Source organism: Micrasema longulum, unplaced genomic scaffold (genome assembly GCF_059751315.1).
Source record: "Micrasema longulum isolate JH-2025_06_02 unplaced genomic scaffold, ASM5975131v1 h1tg002002l, whole genome shotgun sequence".
NCBI classification, from domain to species: Eukaryota; Metazoa; Arthropoda; class Insecta; order Trichoptera; family Brachycentridae; genus Micrasema; species Micrasema longulum.
The window spans coordinates 10,738-31,552 of NW_028279172.1; the positions used below are offsets into that span (position 1 = coordinate 10,738).

General features: G+C 31.7%; 1 protein-coding gene across 1 annotated transcript in view; it reads right to left on the bottom strand.

The window, feature by feature from the left end:
• Nucleotides 1-915: 915 nt before the first annotated feature.
• Nucleotides 916-20,815, bottom strand: part of LOC148273291 (receptor-type tyrosine-protein phosphatase epsilon-like) — a gene marked incomplete at both ends in the record, with an annotated part of 112,409 nt that continues 92,509 nt past the window's right edge. The window contains one exon of the mRNA XM_088238922.1: nucleotides 916-1,051. Coding sequence (XP_088095048.1) covers nucleotides 916-1,051 — 136 coding nt within the window. The remainder of the gene's footprint in view (nucleotides 1,052-20,815) is intronic.

Genomic DNA, 20,815 nt, shown 5'->3' on the forward strand with positions numbered 1-20,815 from the left:
AGTGAAATAAAAGTATATCCGTATTTTTATTATTATAATTAACTTAATAAAGCATAAATGAATAAAGCCACGCAAGCTTTTTTTTTAAGGTATACCTAACTAATGAATTCTTAACTATTTTTTATTTTATCAGTATGATGTTAATGAAATTAATAAATCAAGTCTTTTTGTTTTGAATGGATGGTAATGTGAGATGGATACGTTCGAAACTAGACAGAAGTGAACTAAAATAAATATTTCGGTTTCTATAAAACGTGGTACGAATAGTATAATTTGCATTAATAAGGAAGTTCAGTGCAACGAAAAATTAGATGAAAGTATATTTTCTTAAGCGCGGTAAAAATTAAAAAATTTTGACGGATGAGGAAAAAATGCGACATTGACTGTCTTTTATATTTGATCTTGAAAATGTTACAAAAGGCTTTTTTTCCAGGTTAAAAAATATATACATATATATAACAAATCCATGTATTAAATGACGTCACCGCGGCTTACCATTCAAGTGTGATTTAATATCGAGAAGACCAAAAAAAAAATGGGATAAAAAAATTGCATCTTAAATGATGTGTCCAAATTTCACGTCGCTTCGACTGACTTGCAGGTTCGGAGAAGTTCTTGTGTCGGACAAACAAACAAACACATACATGTTCTCTTTTAGAATATAAAAATATAAACTTAACATACACCTTGACACGAAAGATAATTGAGTTAATCGGATCAACATCAAAACATCTGATTTGATTTAGGATAATAAATGTAATGTGTGAGATGTTCTGAGTTTTGTATTTCATGTAAGCTCTCAGGCTTTCAGTATTTAAATATTTTATTAGTCAGTCCATCAAATTTGTTAAAAATAAGCATCAACACTATTATAGTTCGCGAAAGTACAGTCGGAGTAATAGAAATATGACTTACAATGTTTTCAATCAATCCTTTTCTAGATTGTCGGAGCTTCTTCAGGTATCCGAAGACATCGAAAGAGTCCTCTTCTTCGGCCAATTCCATATTGGCATCTATAGCCAAGTATACACCTGATCTTCCTCCGCCATCGCTGTGAAAATAGAAAAATTGCAATAAGTTTTGGTACCAAATTAAGGATATAAATATGTTAATAGGTACCTTCGTGTACGAAATAATAAATATTACGAAAAAAAAATAATAATACTCAGTTATGTATTTCACGAACGAAACGATGATCTAAAAAATAATTTCACCATAGGTTTTCTAATAAAAATGAACAATTGAAAAGTAAGGTAAACCAATAGCATTTATGTAATAATTAGATAAAACATTTAAGTTTGTGAAATTTCTTGATGGAAGTTCATTGAAATTTATAATATAAATAAACAACGAGTGATACTTTACTTTTTAATCCACAAATTTGGAATATCCAGTGATCGGTTTCATCGCTTTTGCGACATCCTCGAGACTGTTATCTTTATTAAGGAGTTCAAGGTATTTATACAAAACAGAGGTAAGGATAGATAATTCAAGGTTATATGAAAGTAAATTATATAGCATTACATCACCTCATTAGTTAACCCGAAGAAAAAAAATTGATAATGATCCTTAAGATAAAAATAACTTTATTTATTTTACTTTCATATAACTTTGAATTATCTATCCTTACCTCTGTTTTGTATAAATACATTGAACTCCTTAATAAAGATACCAGTCTCGAAGATGTCGCGAAAGCGATAAAACCGGTCACTGGATATTCCAAATTTGTGGATTAAAGTATCACTCGTCTTTTATTTATATCATAATAATTAGATTGTTAAGAATAAAGATTCCACAAGGGTAAGAATTATTTCCAAATAAATAAGCTTTGTTATTTCTAGCTTAAAAAAATGACACCTTTAAACACAGTTCATAAAATAATAATTTGTAATTAATTACATTTTTGTTTTAAATCATAAGACATTAAAATAATAATGACGAAATATAACTTATTCCTGCAAAGCGAACTTTGATTTTTGTTAGTGATAGAACTAGAATATTTCTTTGAAAGCGTATTTTGTTTGAAACGTTAATTGAGTAGATATGTAACAGGTAAAAATTTGAAGAAATAAAACAAATTATTTTCTTCGTGTTGCAAATAATAAATTGAAAGCATTGCTATGGAATTCGAAGACAAGATTATTAGAGCTGTATGATTTAAGTACAAGTATTTTAGCTCAAAAAATTGTAATACGTAATATACATTAAAATAATATATTTTTTATATTTAAAATTATTTATGGACTTTAATAAACTAAAAGCGAATTGTAATAAGGTATATTTTCACCTATTTACTAAACCACTTTGCGGTATTGTGTTCGTTTGCGTCTGAGGATATTTTTGTATGAGGTCTTAGGTACTATTTTTAACCTAGTTAAAAATAAATATTTATTTGAAAATTCGTTATAATATTTTATATTTGTAGTCAGTACCAAGTTTGCCTTCTAGAACTATTCTAGAATCGAACCTGTGTCTCGATTATGAACGCTATTTTCATCTGTATACATCGAGACGGAAGATACAGTTAACTTCTGTGCTATGTGTATCTATCTCGGCGTGTTCTACCTACTTGTCATATCGACATTATATAATCGAAACAAGCCAATGAATGACCGCAAACAATTAGTCCGCGTTCCTTACGTCATTAACATTTAAAATAGTTCTCATTTATATTTTAAATAAGCTTCTGTGATAGAAAGTGCCCACTTAAATGCGATTATAAACTACAATAAATCTCAATTCAAGCTAAAAAAGATTGCTTAAATATGATTTTTTTATGACTTTTAACCATTGTCAAAACGATATACTTAACGATTGTCTGCATTTATCTACTAAGGTAGTACTGAGCAATTACAAGGCCGACTCTTGATATGTTCTCTGAGAAATATAGAAATATCTGATGGTAAAACAGATGGAAAAAATATAATAACTAAATTTATTTTTTACAGAAGTAACTTTCTAACGCCTAGATACTCTAATATGTTAATAGGATAGAACGTACTGACATAATTTTCGCATCTAGGCGTTCATTTGATTAAACTGACAGTTGTGTCGGAATTTAATTCGACTTCAAAATTTACTTGTTTCTCTCTCACATTTTTATTAGGCTTTTAAGAAAAAAAGTGCCAACCTCAAAACGATTACAAGTTTTAATAAATCATAATTAAAGGAAAAATTGCTCGGTGGAATAAAAAATTTGACACTTTTAATGCAAAGATAAACGTATCGAGGGGTTATAGACCCGTCGGTATAAAACGATGTACTTACATAAAAAAATGATGGTGGGGGTATCGGTAGTATATCTTTGTAGTTAGTCGGAAGACTTTTATCTTCAAATATGACGTCATACTGAAACTCGTCATTTTAGAGCGCAGATATGTGTACCGTGACGTACGCTTCCCATTGTTTCATATCGATGTTCAAAACTTGAAGGTCGGGGGTCGGTAGTATATCTTTGTAATAGCTAAAGGAAATTTATCTTCAACTATACCGTCAAGGTGAAGGGTATCAAGTCTTTATCTTCCCATCAATACGATACCCTGGGATCAAAGTAGCCAGTATGGCAGCCAATGGCCATATCCTTATGGCGCAGAGGCAATGTCCTTTTATAGCTGAATAAAACGTAGAAAAACAAAACAAAACTGTTTTGAGGTGTTTTAACCATCTAATTTTCAACATTGTTTTAAATAAATATTTTATGTCAACGTTTTCGGGAATAGGGAAATATCACATACTACGAATACCGATAAAAACTTACGAAATGGATTTAGAATAATTAATTGTATTTTAAAAATTAATATGGATGTTGTGGAGAAATGTTTTCATAGATAAATGTAAAAAAGAAATTTAAAAAAAAACTTTGCTAGAAAAGTTCGACGTGTTTGGCCTTAGTTGTTGTGACGTTAAGATTCGTGATAATGTTCTTAACATATTTCAAAGGCTAGGAACAAATAAATATGAATCGTGACGTATTAGGGGCGTGGCCAATGGAATTAATGTTTTTTTGCGGGAATTTTAAAAGTATTTTTTATGCCACTAATAATTAGCAAAAAATATTTTTTTTACTGGACAGTATTTCATAGACTTTTATTACTTTAAAAATGTTTTAAAAAAATGTTATATTTCTCTATTGGACCCGAGACATCAGATATAGCACGCAAACGCGTTGATCACTAAATCACTTAGATCACGAAGCGGACAAACACACATTTGTTTAGAGTTCCCTTAAAACAAACACCCTAAGACACCTATTAAATGAATTAATCCCGCACCGTTGATATTTTTCGCATGTAATTAAAGTAAAATAATTCTGTAATCGCGTTGATGACACGATTACTACATTTAAATGTCAAACAACACCCCTTATCTTAATTTAATGAGATGTAAACTACCCTCAGGACAAATTAATGAACCAAATATCTCCCTTATTTTGCCTTCAGTGGGGCGGGGCGCAAACGGAGGCAGGGACAATTAGCGGAACAAGTTGCAGGAGACGGTATTATTATTTAGTGAAGTGGTAGTTGGTAGTTGGTAGTTGGGAAGCTTTGTCAGCCTGACAATAGGGGATGCCGGTAACTGCACAATACTAGGTCAAAGGAAGTTCAAAGCTAGAAATTTACAGCAAGAAAATACAATTTCTCTCTTATTTTTACGGTGAGCACAATATTAAAATTAAAATTATATTTCTCGATTGAATACATATATCTTTTAAATTTATTCAAAATTGTAAATTCAATATGGGATTGCCCTGAACTATTATCTATCATCAACCTCAGGGTGCCTGGAAGAATGACTAGACAGGTGCCACCGTTTTGTAGCAACAATTCACGGACAGTGTATACTTGTAATGTCGTATTAAACAGACGAACTCCCAATAGTTATTCTCACGTATCTGATATATTTAGTGTAGGGCATTGTTCCTATGGAACAAACCTTTTGAACTTTTTCAAAGATGGTAAATGGTAATTATATTTATTTATTCATGCATTTCATAATATATATATAAATATACAGTTTTTTGTTCACTTTGCGCAGCTGTATGAAACAGTACTTATGATTTTCTTGTTGTATTACTGTAGAATTTTTTATTATTTAATTTTGTTTTTTACATTTATTCTTGAATTGTTTAAACGTTCTACTGAATATGCGGTATAATTTTTAGGTCAATTTTTTAAATATAAATCTTGAATAATTTTTAGGTTTAATTTTTTTTATAAATCTTGGGTATAAGGAAATTTATGTTTTAAAAAAATAAAATAGTAAGCCAAATATGTTAGTATTATAATTTTTTGTCTAGGGCAGATTTGCCGTTTATGTTGTTAAAATAAAATTAAATACTTGTTCTTTTAATATTCATTTATTTTTTATAGTAATATAACAAAATATTCGTATAAACTTTAAATATGAATATAAAGTTGCTGTGCCTGCCTAACTAGGGTTCGGCTCCTTAATACCGTAAAAATATATTATTTTAATACTTAAAAACACAATATGCAGATTATTAATTTTTTTTATTTTTACATCAGAGCATGTTTCATTTTTTTATTTTAATTCTTAACTTTTAATTACTTTTACAATTTTTCTTCATTTTTAATATTATTTCCATTTGTAAAAACTAACTACAAACTACAAACTTTAAAATAACTTTTTTACTTAAATTTTAATTTTTGAACAACTTCCATTTATGTTTTTTTTCCTTCTCTTTTTTGTACTTTCATTAATAACCTTACATATAATTACTTTATAATATGGGAATTTCACTGGTTCATTAAAGTAAAGTTTAACTGTGTAAATTATAAAACTATGTAACTGTACTGTATGTTTCCTAAAAAAAATAAAAATTAAATTTAAAAAATAAAAATAAATATATGCATATTTGGACTTTTAACCAATCGTGCAATCTGTAGCTGCAGGACATCGTTTAATCGAGTTGTGGTCCCATGGCTAGTGTCTTGGACTCACGGCTCAAAGGTCCATGGTTCGAATCCCACCCTACCCCATCTTGGTTCCCATTTTCTAATAGTGAGTTATTTACAACTCGTTGAAAATGGCCCGCAAAATTAAATATTTTGGTAAATAATAAGAACGCATTTTTTTCTTTTTTAAAAGAGATAGTTTAAAACACTTTTTAGTAATTTTTTATGAAACGTAAATGGGGTCAAGATTTCTAACCACCCGTGCGTTCTGTAGCTGCAAGACGTTTTGTAATCTATTTCCCATATAATAATTATTATTTAACGTAATTAGAAATGGGGAACCAAAATCCCAACCGCCAATGCGCTCTGTAGCTGTAAGACGTGTTGTTTTATTGTACAGCACCCTTGAGGTGATTATCAAAATAACAGTGAAATAATTCCTTCAACATACGCGAAAACCCGTTCAAAAGATCGGTTTCGATCATACAAAAAGCAATGTTTTATGCAATTAAAAAAAACAAACAAAACTTATGTTAATACCTAAATTCTTATTCATTAAATAAATACATTATTTATCCAACAAATAAGAAATCCAAAAATACAACATGAAAAATTACACCAATTTTATAAAGATTTAAAAACCTTAACCTCTCGTAAATTCAAAATATAATGTGTGTGCTTTGGCATACTTGGGTTTTACGAGCTCAAGACGATAAATGTATTTATTTTCATTCAAAATAATAAATCTGGTTACTTTATGTATTTCCTTACCTGCCATACGAATATTTTAAAAAGTAATTTTGAGAACAACTTTACGTGGGTGTGGGTGGCTTTAAGATTGATGCTGATTAAACTGGCCGAAGAGAAGTATGAAAAATTAAAGGGATTTTCGTTTTTTTTTGTAATTAAAGTAATTCGCTAGAATCTCACCCACAATAATAAAAGTTTCAGCCCTCTTTTCAAATAAAAATTCAATAGAGTTTCTTCAACTAATAGAAAAAAATATGCATACTCAAACATTTTTTTTTAAGGAGAGAAAAACTGATTAACTTAAATATTTTAATTCTCAGACCATTTATTAAAAGTATTAACTTGAGCCGAAAAAATGGAAATTGAGTTGAGGTTGAGTGGGATTTGAGCCTCAGAACTTTGGTCCGTGAGTCCACAATGCTACCACGGGACCACAACTCGGTTCATAATATGCAAAATGGAGAACATTACACAGTTCATAAGCCCAGTAAAAGCCTAGACATTTTTATTCCCTCATTTTTTTTTCTTTACTTCTACTGTAATTAAAATGTACCAAATTCAAGATTATTTATTACGTGTTTATAAATGTCAGATTAAAATCAATAGAAATTCTGCAAAAAATATAGGAAGTAAACTGCATACCCTTATTCGCACCAGGGTGGGGGGGGAAGTACAATGTCTATCTTTATAGATAGATATTATACTTACCCCTTACTTTACTTTTAAAATCGTTCTAAAAAAAAATATTTTGCACGAAAATGTTTATATTTGTGTAGGGTTCATAGTCCATAATCGATGACACACACGTGCTTAAACGTTTCACCTGAAGTAGCGTGATGACCAAAGAAAGCAATGCTATCATTTTCTATAGGATCGAATATCACATTTAATGCAACTCTATCAGTATTGTACATGAAATCGGGAGCATCGTTCTAAAGTACATTCACATCAACCCTACCATGAAAAAATGAACTTCAAAAGAATGTGGTCTATAAGAGACCTCAGGACGCAGTCAAAGTCAGTCAGCCCAACAAGTTCAGTCAGATCACTTCAGTCGTCGAAGTCACTCAGTTCCAGAATGTAGTTCAAGCGCAGTATCTTCAATTCCTCATCGCCGTAACACTCCTGCGACATAATTCATTATTTATTCGCCATGTAATGAATAAATGTCAAACAGCAACCTCGTGTCTTCTCTGTCAAATTCTAACAGGGGTAGAGCTCCAACCAACCCACAACTACCTAAATCCTACATTTGTATGAAAAAATGAAATACCTTAGTCGGAAATCTGTAATTAAACATGTTTAGAAAAAAAACCTTTTGTGCGTTTTCTATTTTTAACTTATTTTTTTATGTATTTGAAATTAATTTATAAACCCCCACGAATTACATTAATTCAACAACATTATTTTTAATTTTTCAATTCATAATCGATTGTCAGAGATAATATTTTTAACATTCTTTGTAAAGGTTGTCCGAGTCTTTTGTTTAGTTTTGTCTGGTAGTATATTGTATAATTTCAGTTAGTGATTTATTAATCTTAACTGTCTTCATTTTCTTATCTCAACTGTCTAAATCTTAATCTCAAAAGGGAAACAACACATAATACAAAATACCTATAAAAATATAAATGGATTAAGAATAATTAATTGTATTTTCCAAATCAATATGGATATTGTGGAAAAATGTTTTCATTTCAAATTTAAATTTAAAAAAATAAATAAATATACGTTGCTAGAAAAACGCGACGTGTTTGGCCGTGGTGTAATGGTCAGCGCGTTTGCCTACCATGCAAGAGGTCTCGGGTTCGATTCTCGACATGGTTGATATGAAATATTGATTTAAAAGGGTGTTTTCACACGAGAATATTTCATAGTCCCTGGACGGGTACCTGAAGCGGAAGACTGATCACCTTACCTTCATATAACAAAATTAATTGAGATATGCTGCGATTGGCAAACCGATCCAGTGCCCTATGCACCATCAGCTTCTTAAAGGGAATGATGATGATGTGACGTTAAGATTCGTGATAATGTTCTAAACGAATTTTAATGGCCAGGAACAAATATATATGAATTGTGACGTATGAGGGGCGTGGCCAATGGAATGACCGTATTAGAAAAAGTTAGCAAAATTTTTTTTTTTTGCTGGACAGTATTTTATGGACCTTTTACTTTTAAAATGTTAAAAAAAGTCATATTTCCCTATTTTCTCATTTTAGAATACTGTTATATTCTGATTATCTCGTATTGTGTTATCTTTACTAGAAAATTTACAAAAAAGTCGTAAGGAAAACTGAACTGTATTTTGTTAATAAAATTGAAGATTAATGTTAACGACACTAGGCACGGGTTGTGGTCTCACGGATCAAAGGTCCGTGGTTCGAATCCCACTCTGCCCCAACTTGATTCCCATTTTCTAATAGTGAGTTATTTACAACTTGTTGAAAATGGCCCTCAAAATGAAATATTTGCGTAAATTATAAGAACGAAAATATTTCTTTTTATAATAAAAAAATAAATAAAAAAAACTTTCTATTGTACCAAGGGGCCTGATCCGCACGCATAGGAGATTAAATAGGTAAGTAAACAAAATACAGCGTATTTCAATTATTTGTTGAGATGAAGGTAAGGTAAAGGATCGTTACAACGTCTTTTCAGAACTGCGAGAGACTTTATTTTATTTTATTTGTGATTTTTACAGCTATTACATAAACAAAATAATTAGAAAAATCTTAACAATACAATGCCAATTAAAAAAATCCACTGTAAATATAATGACACATAATATATAAGAAAAGAAGTTTAGTAATTGTATTGGTGTGACGTTTGTATTCATGTGTATGTGAATGTGTGTATGCGTGAATGAATGAGGGAGAGGATACATGTGCGTGTGGAAATGAAAGAGGGAGAGGGTGCGTGTGTATGGGTGCGTAAGTATGAAAATAATTTATTTGCTTAAAACTTGTAAATTGTATTAAAAATGGTACAATAAAGAGCTTAGTAAAAAGTTAGAAACCTTTTTGTTAAAATTCAAATGACGGAATGATATAAATTGTTTTTTTTTTTTTTAAGTATGATAAATTTCAAAACCGTATTCTGAAAAAAAAAGGCATTTTATTTTTTAAATTTAACTGATACACATCGAATGAATAATGTGCGACGAGTCCTATACAATACAGTAGGTAACCACAAAATGCAGTAAATACGAAATAATGACAACAATAAAATAAGGCTAAATATTTAGAAGTAAAGAAGAGGCAAATGGGGTTAAGGCTCTTCTGAGTCATCCGCAGCACATGCCCGAGCCAGATCTACTCCGCACTCCCAAAACGCTCATTATGAGAGGTTGCTGCATCCATTCTCTGACTTCGACGTTGGCAAATTGAACCAGCTTATACTTAATACTTTCCTCAAGCACTTGCTCTTCAAATTCAAAAGTTTGGTGAAGTGCCAGGATTCACACGTAATAAATACAGGACAAATAATACGCTAACTAGGGAAAAACGAATAACAATTACTTTTTTTATAGTTGTTTATTAAACAGATCAATTTAACTTTAAAAATTCAGGTCTTGATTTGAATTTATTTGTCATATCATTCTGATTGGGTGCCTGGAAACAGCCGTTTGTTCTGTGCAGATTTTCGATATTAATTTGTATTTGCTTAATTTTATAATGCCTTGAGGTGATTTTCACAAAAACGGCGCTATATAAACCATCCAAATATAAATAAATAAATGTCGTTTTTGGTCATAGTCGTTTGTCTTCATTTTCTGCAGCATAACTTGATCTTTATTTAAACATATATATTTCATCAATAAGGAAGTTGAGCCCTATAGGAAATTGGATGTAAAAAAAGTTTTCTCATGCGCGCTAAAAATTAGAGCATTAAATTGTTCGGCAATTTTTCGTAAAAATGCACGAAAAAAAAATACAAAAAATACTTAAAAATACTAATAATATAAAAACGAACTACTTTGAACGATGTTAAGAGAACTGTGAAAGTTTTCCAGTTTACGGACAAGTCAACGGATCAATCGGCAAAACTGACCGAGAAAAAGCGGAAGATAACTTAAGACGTCACGTACGGAGTAATTTCAGAAAAACTTTAAAAATATATTTCGGCTTAGTTAGTCTATTAACAAATGAAAAAAAAACCACTGAAAATTTTCATTCTTTTAAACAAGTATTAACGCTTTTATAATTTTCACAAATTTTAATTTTGGTGGCCATTTTCAAAGAGTTGTAAATAACTTACTATTAGAAAATGGAAATCAAGTTGGGGTAGAGGGGTGCTCAAACCTCGGACCTCTAATAAATCCGTGAGTCCGCAACGCTAGCCACGGAACCACAACCCGACTCAACTCTACTCATATTCTGGTAATTTTTATGAAGTAAAAGAGTTGCCTTAAAACGAAAACTAAAGGCAAAGAAATAATCAAAAACAAAGAAACGTTTTGCATATTCATTAATATTCAACTCTGGATATGCTCAGAATACAAGCTTTTTATACTTTAGCGAAATAATTTGCATTTCAGCTGAAAATGTTTTCTACTTTTAAGTTTTCACGGGATTATTTCTCTGTTCTCTCGATGCAATTATCAAGTTGCTTAGTTGCACAATATGCTAGCTGTTATAGACTCACTTCAACCACACTTGTGTATCCTAGCAGAACAAAAGGATCTTAACAATAGTCTATTGTATGCATATCTTGGTACATTTAATTTACAATCTAGACGCCACGAGTTATTGCAAATTTTGCTTTTGTTTTGCGTTAATGAAAGGATAAACAAACTAATTTGTATCGCAAACTAGGAACAACGGATGTGTTTGTTGAAGGAATTCATAAATCACGCCACAACTCCGTTTTTCGTTAGCGGTAGGCAGAGGGATAGAATGCCAAGCGCGTATTTCCTAAAATACATTCTTAGCTTCTTCCACAATCTGTGTCTGCTTTTGACTTGATTAGACATTAAAAAAATATTTATCTGATCATGCCAATTGTGTTGTTTGCGTTGCAGGTTACCAGGGTCATGATGAGTTCATGAGCTACCTGCATCACTTCTAGCTCTCTGAGATCGATAGCTGATGCGACAATGAAACTCCTCAAGATGTCCTTCATCTGTTGATCCATTGTCCCCTTTTCAGCTTTCAAAGACAACAGCTGGAGGCGCGCTGCTGAAGCCTGGGTGAAGATCTTAGCTACATCCCATCGGTGATAGGTAATAAAGAACTCACACGTCAGGTAGTGTCATATATGTTCAATATAGTGCAGGCAATAGATAAAATAAACCAATGTAGGGAACAAAATGCCGAACACTCTTCTAGTGGAACGGAAGGCCTGTTGACTACTGTCAGCTTCTCATAGCTTCTCCTAAAGAGTTTTAAGTGGTTTTCTCTCCATGTGAGCAAATGCTAAGAAGTTCCTGATTGGCCCATTCTAGAATATCCTTCTTGTTCTATATAGTAATTTAACTGCAAGAAAATCCTTTTTTGAAATATAAACCTTGTATATTATAAGCAAAGAAAAAAATAATGCAACTACTATATAAAAAAAGGTTACCGAACCGCAGCAAGAGATCTAGGGCCTGTAGGGCCCTAAGAGTCTAGGGCCCCCTTCAAATTTTTTACGTAGACATTTTGACATTATAAAAAAAGCTCACATAGAAACGTGTAAAGCCCAGGCCCAGAGGCAGAACTAGGTGATTTTTGGCCAAGGCCCCCTGAGGTTGGAGCCTCTAAGTAATTAAGTATGTTTTACTTAATACTGCGTTCGTGCCTAAGATATTTGCAAGTGGAAGAATCGAGGTATGTATGCAAAGACATGGTGAAAGGCGTTCTCTTTCTGCCTGCCCCTACGGGGAAACGGCGTGACGGTTTGTTTTTGTTATGTGCGAGCGTGTTTACAAAACTTCAATCAACCTAGTTCTATATTGTCTGGCATTTTAGTTTTGCAATTGTGAATGGAGCCATTGTTTCATATTTTATTGTGCTGTCAATAAAACATGCTTGTTCATCAGATATTTTATTTCTTCACAAACTGCTATGTATCCATATTACATACTTGTTTGTAAATATTTTTTACCCTATAAAAATACATAGTCTGCTGTTTTGTTTTGTCTGACAAAACATACTTTAGGATTTTCACTTGAGAGTATCCATCGAGTTAAAACAACAACTTAGAGCTTTATTTATTTTTGTACCACAACAGGTCAGGAGGCCCAATTTCAGTGCTGAATTACATCGCTGAACTTATTTTTGGTGTTCTCACCACTACACCACGGAGGCTGTTTGGTTCTATTTCACACACATAACCACCTGGACACGGACATTTAGACACACTCAAACTGATATCACCCACTGCTAGAAGTGTCCACAAAATTAAGTGAACTCAGCGGTCTATGGAAAGACAAATGTCGGGCGTCTCCTTAAGAGACCGAATAAAAATGACATGATTTATATATATATATGATTGGATAATTTACATAGCGCTATTTTTGTGAAAATCACCTCAAGGGCGCTATATAAATTATTCAAACATATATATACAAATCATATCATTTTTTGCTTCCCTTTCTTATCTTTATTTCCTCTTTATATATCCTGTATTCAATTGCTGTGCTCAAGTTGTTGGATTATGATTTTTTTAAAAATTAATTAACTAAAATAAAATCTAACTTGGCTTTATTCAATACGCGCGCGATATTAATTGAATTTCCTGGAATCGCTTCGGATTTTAATTGAATATTCAGAGGCTTGTTGCTGTCATGTTAAAAAAATGAATGTCACCCCAGTCCCATTTTCAAAGCTTTGTGAAGTGAGAGGGTTTTAATTTCAATTTAGTATGAGTTAAGCGGTGAGACATTGTCCATCAACACACGATGTCACTTAACTTCTGCACTTAAAATTGTGAACTCCAAAATATAAAACATTTAAGTTTGTTCTTGATGGAAAATTCTTGATGGAAGTTCATTATAATTTATTATATAGATAAAAGACGAGCGATACTTTAATTCAAAAATTTTTAATATCCACTGACCGGTTTCATCGCTTTCGCGACATCTTCGAGACTGGTATCTTTATTAAGGAGTTCAATGTATTTATACAAAACAGAGGTAAAGATAGATAATTCAAAATTATATGAAAGTGAATTAAATAAAGTTATTTTTATCTTAAGAATCATTATCAAATTTTTTTCGGGTTAACTAATGAGTTTTTTTTTTTTTTTTTTTTTTTTTTCAGAAAACATACAGTCATACAAAATAAGTACTAATAACAACAATTTTTTAACATAAAAAGACCAATTAAGTTTTCATAAATTAAAAAGATATAAACATTAAATGTGACAAAAAATAAAAAATAAATAAGAATTTTAAGTGAGAAAAGAATAATTGTTGACATTTGCGTTTTCCATGGAGGTAATAAATTAAAATAAATAAAAATACCGAATGTACACTCCGAGCCATCCACGCACACACATGAACGCACATATAAAACATACACAAACATATACATTACATGCGGCACATATACATAGCATAAACCACTCAAGATGTACATTCAGCAACTATCCCAAATAATCGACCCCATGAAATTCTGAAATTGAAAATGAAATTCTATTGAATTTATATTTGAAAAGAGGGCTGAAACTTTTATTATTGTGGGTGAGATTCTAGCGAATCACTTTAATAACTAAAAAAAAACGAACATCCCTTTAATTTTTCATACTTCTCTTCGGCCAGTTTAATCAGCATCAATCTTAAAGCCACCCACACCCACGTAAAGTTGTTCTCAAAATCCTTTTTAAAATATTCGTATGGCAGTTGATATAATGCTTTTTAACATATTACAACAGATATAAAGAACATTTAAGAGAAAGTAATATGGAAGTCTAGGGATCTACAGAGCTTATGACCTGTCATTGGCTGGTGTAAATGGCCACTTTACAAACTGTGTTACATTCACCATTCTGCTCACATTTTAACATCTAAATTCCTTCGATTTTTTCATCTGTTGATGTTTGTGAAGTTAAAGAGCTAAAACCTTTATTTATGCGGGTGACATTCATCTAATTGAATTATTTTACCTACATACTAAGCAACGCCTGAAAATGTTATTTTTCAATTTCTATACTTCTTCATGGACCAGGTGGATTTTTAAACAATAGTTTTAGTCTGTTCAAACTTCTGCAGACAAGGATTGGATTCAACTCCCTGGGGAGCTGTTCACACCAAAATATTACAACAGAAATGAAGAACATTTAAGAGAAGGTAATATGGAAGTAATTTAATTAGATGAATCTCACCCGCATAAATAAAGGTTTCAGCTCTTTAACATCACAAACATCAGCAGATGAAAGAATTGAAGGAATATAGATGTTCAAATATGGGCAGAATGGTGAATGTTACTCAGGGTGTAAAGTGGCCACTTAAACCAGTCATTGACAGGTCATAAGCCCTGTAGATGCCTGGGCTTCTAGGTAATAACGTTCTCTTAAATGTTCATCATCACTGTTGTAATATATTAGATTTACGAAATAATTGTTCTGATTTACAACGAAAAGGCTTTTTGAATATATCTAATAATTGCTATTATTTATTTATCATTAAATGTTTGTGTCATAAATGTTATCACGCTAGAAAAATGTTTGGAGATATATTTCGCAATTATTTATCTTCATATATCTTTGACGGGCGGACATAAAAGCATAACGGCATTTTTATTCATTTACGATTTATATGAGAAAATTTTCCTTGTGTGTGCTAGCATCAATGGTATAAACAGTACACTTATACGACCTCTCAAAACACAAATAAACAACTTGCCTATTAAACTTCGGTTTTAATAAAATAAGCATGCGCATTTGTATCATATTTTCAGCAGCAAATAGTCCAAGATGGTCTCAGTCATACAGTCATATAAATAATCTGATTTCAATCATTCGTTGACAAGTATAAATAGTATAAGTTGTTAGTTTTAGTAGTATAAATATACTTATTTATTTATTTTATTTATTTACACTCTTTATCAAAATACAATTCCATGTTCACTTTGCCCAGCTAACAAGGATACATACCCCGTTCCAAGCTAGGCAATTACATTTTAATATATTATAATAGTTAACAAATTAATATAGAGCACAGACAAACTAAACTTATTCGTACACACATTTTGATACATATACATACAGACATACACATATATACACACACATATATATATACACATATATACATATGTACATACACACACACGTACATACACCCATGCGCATACACATGCATACATTCATAAAAACATAGACAATTTATTTATGCGAAACTTCATGGTTGTCATCTATAAATATATATTTTTTTAAATGTTCCTTATTTTTTTAAATTTATTTTCGACATCCAGTAAGAATCTCCAATCCGTGGCATGCATCAACTTTTCTGACTCCCTACGACCAATGTCATGAAAGAGCGAGGTCAACACGTTCCGTAACTTGACAACACTTCCGTCTTTCCACGATTCTGGCAAAAGGTTATGGACTTTTTTGCCTACGTAATAGTGTTGTTTCGATGCCAGAACGGTGTTGACCCCTTCACTTAGTATCATATCCCTATTAGAGTATCTTGTATTATAGTTGTGGTTGACGCTTGGGTAAATGTCTCTATTTATGTGTGTAACCACAACCGTTCTCAATATATACTGTTGAATAATATTCAGTACTCTGAATTCTTTGAAGAGCAAGTCACTTGGATAACGAAATGTTTTTTTTAAAAATAGCTCGGATTAAAGATTTCTGTGCAATTGCTACAGGATTATTTCTGTCCCATATTTGGTTCAAGTAGTTTATGTGGAATAAATCTTATATTTGTATAAATTACTCGAATGTGGTTACACAGATGAAATAATCTGTAAATAATAACCCACTTCGCAAAATATGAGTAGTTTTTCAGTGACTTGCTTGTTGTACGCTGATGATGCAATTATTTTAGCAAGCAGCAAGGAGGATTTGGAACAAATAGTCTCTAGAATGTATGATGTATGCCTGGAGAGCTAATTGGTGATTAGCGAAAATAATTCAAAAGTGATGGTATTTGAAAGGGGAAGTGAGGTTACTGATTGCATAATAAATGTAAACAACGAATGTCTCGAATAAATAGAAGAATTTGTGTATCTGGGAAGCACGTTTTCAAGAGATGGAAGAGTAGAAAAATATGTGAGTGAATGCGGGCAATAAAATGAACGGCGCACTTAGCACAGTATTTGCTAATAAAAATATGTCAAACTGGCAGTGCACAACGGAGTTTTAGTCCCAAAACTTATGTATGGAAGTGAAACATGGAACTGGCAGAGGAAGGATGCAATCTCTTAGACGAATGTGTGGGAAAACAATACACGACAGGGTTACGAATTATGAAATCAGGCGAGAGTGAAAATCTGAGTCAGGTATAATTGATTAGATGAAGAAAGGGTCTCTGAGATGGTTCGGTCATGTAGAACGAATGGCTGACAAAAGAATGGTAAAACAAGTATATATAGCGAGAACAAACGGTAACGTGAGACGAGAATGACCTAGGAAGACATGGCATGATCAGATAAACCAAAATCTTAAGTCTGGTCATGTCAAAAGCAGGCAGAACCGAAGAGCATGTATGAATGTGGAAGAAGCTAGAAATGTATGCCAGGTAGACGTGCGTGGCGGTCTATTCTCTCTGCTTACCCCTACGGTGGAGTGGCAGGATGGTTGTAGTAGTAGTAGCGAGTTTTGTAGCTAAATAATTAGATTTATAATAACGTTTTTTACTTTCCTGAAAAGTGATACTTTTACTGGTATACCTAGTCTTATATCTATCTGCCCATTAAGAATATTACATTTAAAGTATTGTGTTTATTGGATTGAGTTTCTCTACTAAAGTTTCTTGGTGAACCTTTAAATTATAATATAAAAATACAGTGTTTGGTTTTTCTCAACATTATTTCTAATTTTGTTTAAGTTATCAATAATTCCATTGATGTAAAATGTATTGTTATTTTTCAAAATTAAAAGTAAAGAAAAAAAACATGCATGGATTAAACATTTTTAAAAATATTAACAGTTTAAATTGTATTTGTTGTACGCTTTATAAAAGAGTAAATTACTCCCCTTTACAAATAATTAATTAAGTTAATATTTTACATCGGTTTCTCTGAAAGGATTTACAAAGATAGTAAACGAATAATCGGCGTAATATTAAGATAAAATAACCGCTTACTTCTAAAACTCCCGTAAATAACTGTCTTAATTTCACAGCAAAGTAGTTTCACATTTCATTTGCATACCAAATACCTATTGAAAACTTGTCTCTAAAGGTCATAATCCACTGCTTACCTAAGTTAAGTTTCCTTTAAACTTTGTATGGAGCGTCGAGTTAGATTTAGAAGTTTAACTTTTGTTCACAAGTGAATGTGATTTTCACCGATACAAAATTTCAAGTTAGGAAAATCGTTTGAATATTTAAGCTGGGAAGCTTAAAAATATTAGGCATTAGAGATTATTCTATGGCTTCGATCTATAAGGGGCCAATGTCGCAAATCTTAATATTACAGAAGAGCATTTATTTAGCTAGTTTGACGTTTTTGCTTGTTTGTATGTACACGTACAAGTTTTTAATTTTTATTTATTTATTTACACCTTTTATCAAAAATACAATTTTACGTTCATTTTGCCCAGCGAACAATGGTACACGTTCCAAGCTAGGCAATTATATTCTAATATATGATGATAGTTAACAAATTAATAGAGAGCACAGACTAATACCATATAAACTTATTCATATACACATTTTGATACATATACATACACACATACACATATATACATATATATATATATATATATATATACACACGTACATACACCCATGCGCAAACACATACATACATTCATAAAACATAGACAATTTATTTATAATGAAAAATTTTATGGTTACCAATTTGACATTATTGACAATTAACATCGACATTTCAAAATGTCGGCAAGTAAAATATGAAATCTGACACTGGCCCTTTTAGATCCAAGCAACATAATTATTATTTCAGTATTAACCCTTTGGGTCCAAACTATTTAAATATTTTTTTAATTTCACACGTGGAAACCTTCTTTTTTAACACAAAATCTCTTAACCTTAAAATGCGTATGGTCGGTCAGATCAACACCGCAAAAATATACAATGAAGAAAAGAGACTGATAAAAGAACGTAGAATGGATTGATCAATATTTAAAATAAAATAAAAACATTTATCAATCGGCAGGTAAACATATAAACCAGTACACCATGGGGCCGGGCCGACTAATCTCCACTCAATTTCTTCTAGCAAAATTTTTGCCCGAGAGTAGTAACTACAAAAATAAATAAGACGAAAAAAGAAAATGATAAAAAGTGTCCATCCATACTGATTTTACCGGATCAAGTGCATTGGTATGATGCGTGTGAAACGGGCCCATACAAGACAGACCCAATGACTCAAATCTAGAGTATGCCGTCATAAGCAAACAGACACTTTTTTGTCCAAAACCACAAAATGAGCTAAATGTTTATGCCCATGACAATTTGCAGTATTTTTAACATTTGCATAAAGTTGCTTTACTTTTGCAAATAGCCGCCTTTAAGCTATATATTAGTTAACTCCTTAAAGACTGTGGTAAATAATTGCTTTGTTTGTGTTAAAGTTCAGACATTAAAACAATAATAAATATGGCGACACACTGTTTAATAATTGCTCTTCCATAATTTATCTTTAAAAAATCCTTAATACATATAATTTAGCCATGCTAAAGCAAAATAAATAAACATCATAAATACCCCGATCATCTTACATGCGCGCATCCCTGAACTGAACTGAACCTCATACACACTCACACAAATACCGGCCACAGAACAACGTCTCGGTCGTCCTGGTTATGAGTTCTATCTTGGTGCTCTCTTGATACAGATTTATTGCTGTATTGGCGTTACATTCATTCTTCGCGTAGTAAAGATAAATATTTTTTGTATTAAAATTTAGCATAGTTATACAAATTTTACTTTCTAAATTCAGCGGAAAAATGTCTATTTGAAGTCTATATATCATCTTTAAAAAAAAGAGAGATATATCAAGTCTTGTATCGTATGTAGACATTCGTCACAGCTTGAACTAACTTGACGTAATAACATCAGAGTTCATCACACTGCCTAAAAAATCAAACGCTAAGTCATATAACAATTACAGATTGATTAGTTTAATGAGTCACGCTATTAAGATATTTTTAAGAATCTTGCATAAGCTTTGGATAAATATTAATATGCATATAAACGAGACGCAATTTAGTTTTCGCAGTGGTTATGGCCCAAGGGAGTCCCTTTTTTTCTATTCAAATGCTAACCCAAAAATGTCTTGACCAACAAAGAGCTGTCTATATGTATTTATCGACTATGAGAAGGCATTCGATAATGTAAGACACAATAAGTTTCTAGACCGTCTAAACAAAATTGGGTTGTATGGGAAAGATAAAAGGACTATCTATAACCTTTATTGGAATTAAACTCACACGTCCGTATAAATTACATTAAAACTGATAACATACATATCCTGAAAAGTGTAAAACAAGGTTGCATACTTTCGCCAATGCTTTTTAACTTATCTTTCAAATTAGTATTTAGAGAAACCTCACAGGATGTTGACATAGGAACTAAAATAAATGGTGAAGTAATCAATAATATTAGATACGATGATGATACTGCCATTAAAAATCATCTACAGTAACTTGTCGACAAGGTAAATAATGCAGATATGGAATTTGGACTCAAAATGAACGCTCCAAAAACCAAAGCTATGCTATGGTGGCCAGCAAACGGAGAGGCATTAACATCCATCTCACTGTAGATGATAGTGGGATAGAACAGGGTACCCGTTTTAAATATTTAGGATGCTAGCTGAACGATGAGTGAAATCCAGATTATGAAACGAAGACAATAATTGAAATTGCAAGATCAACCTTTTATAAAATGCAAAAACTTCTGTGCAACCGAGATCTGAGACTAAGCACAAAATAGAGAGCAATAAAAGCATATGTATTGCCAGTGTTGCTGTATGGAGTGGAAGGTTGGACTCTTAAAGTTTCAACAATAATCGAAATTGAGGCCT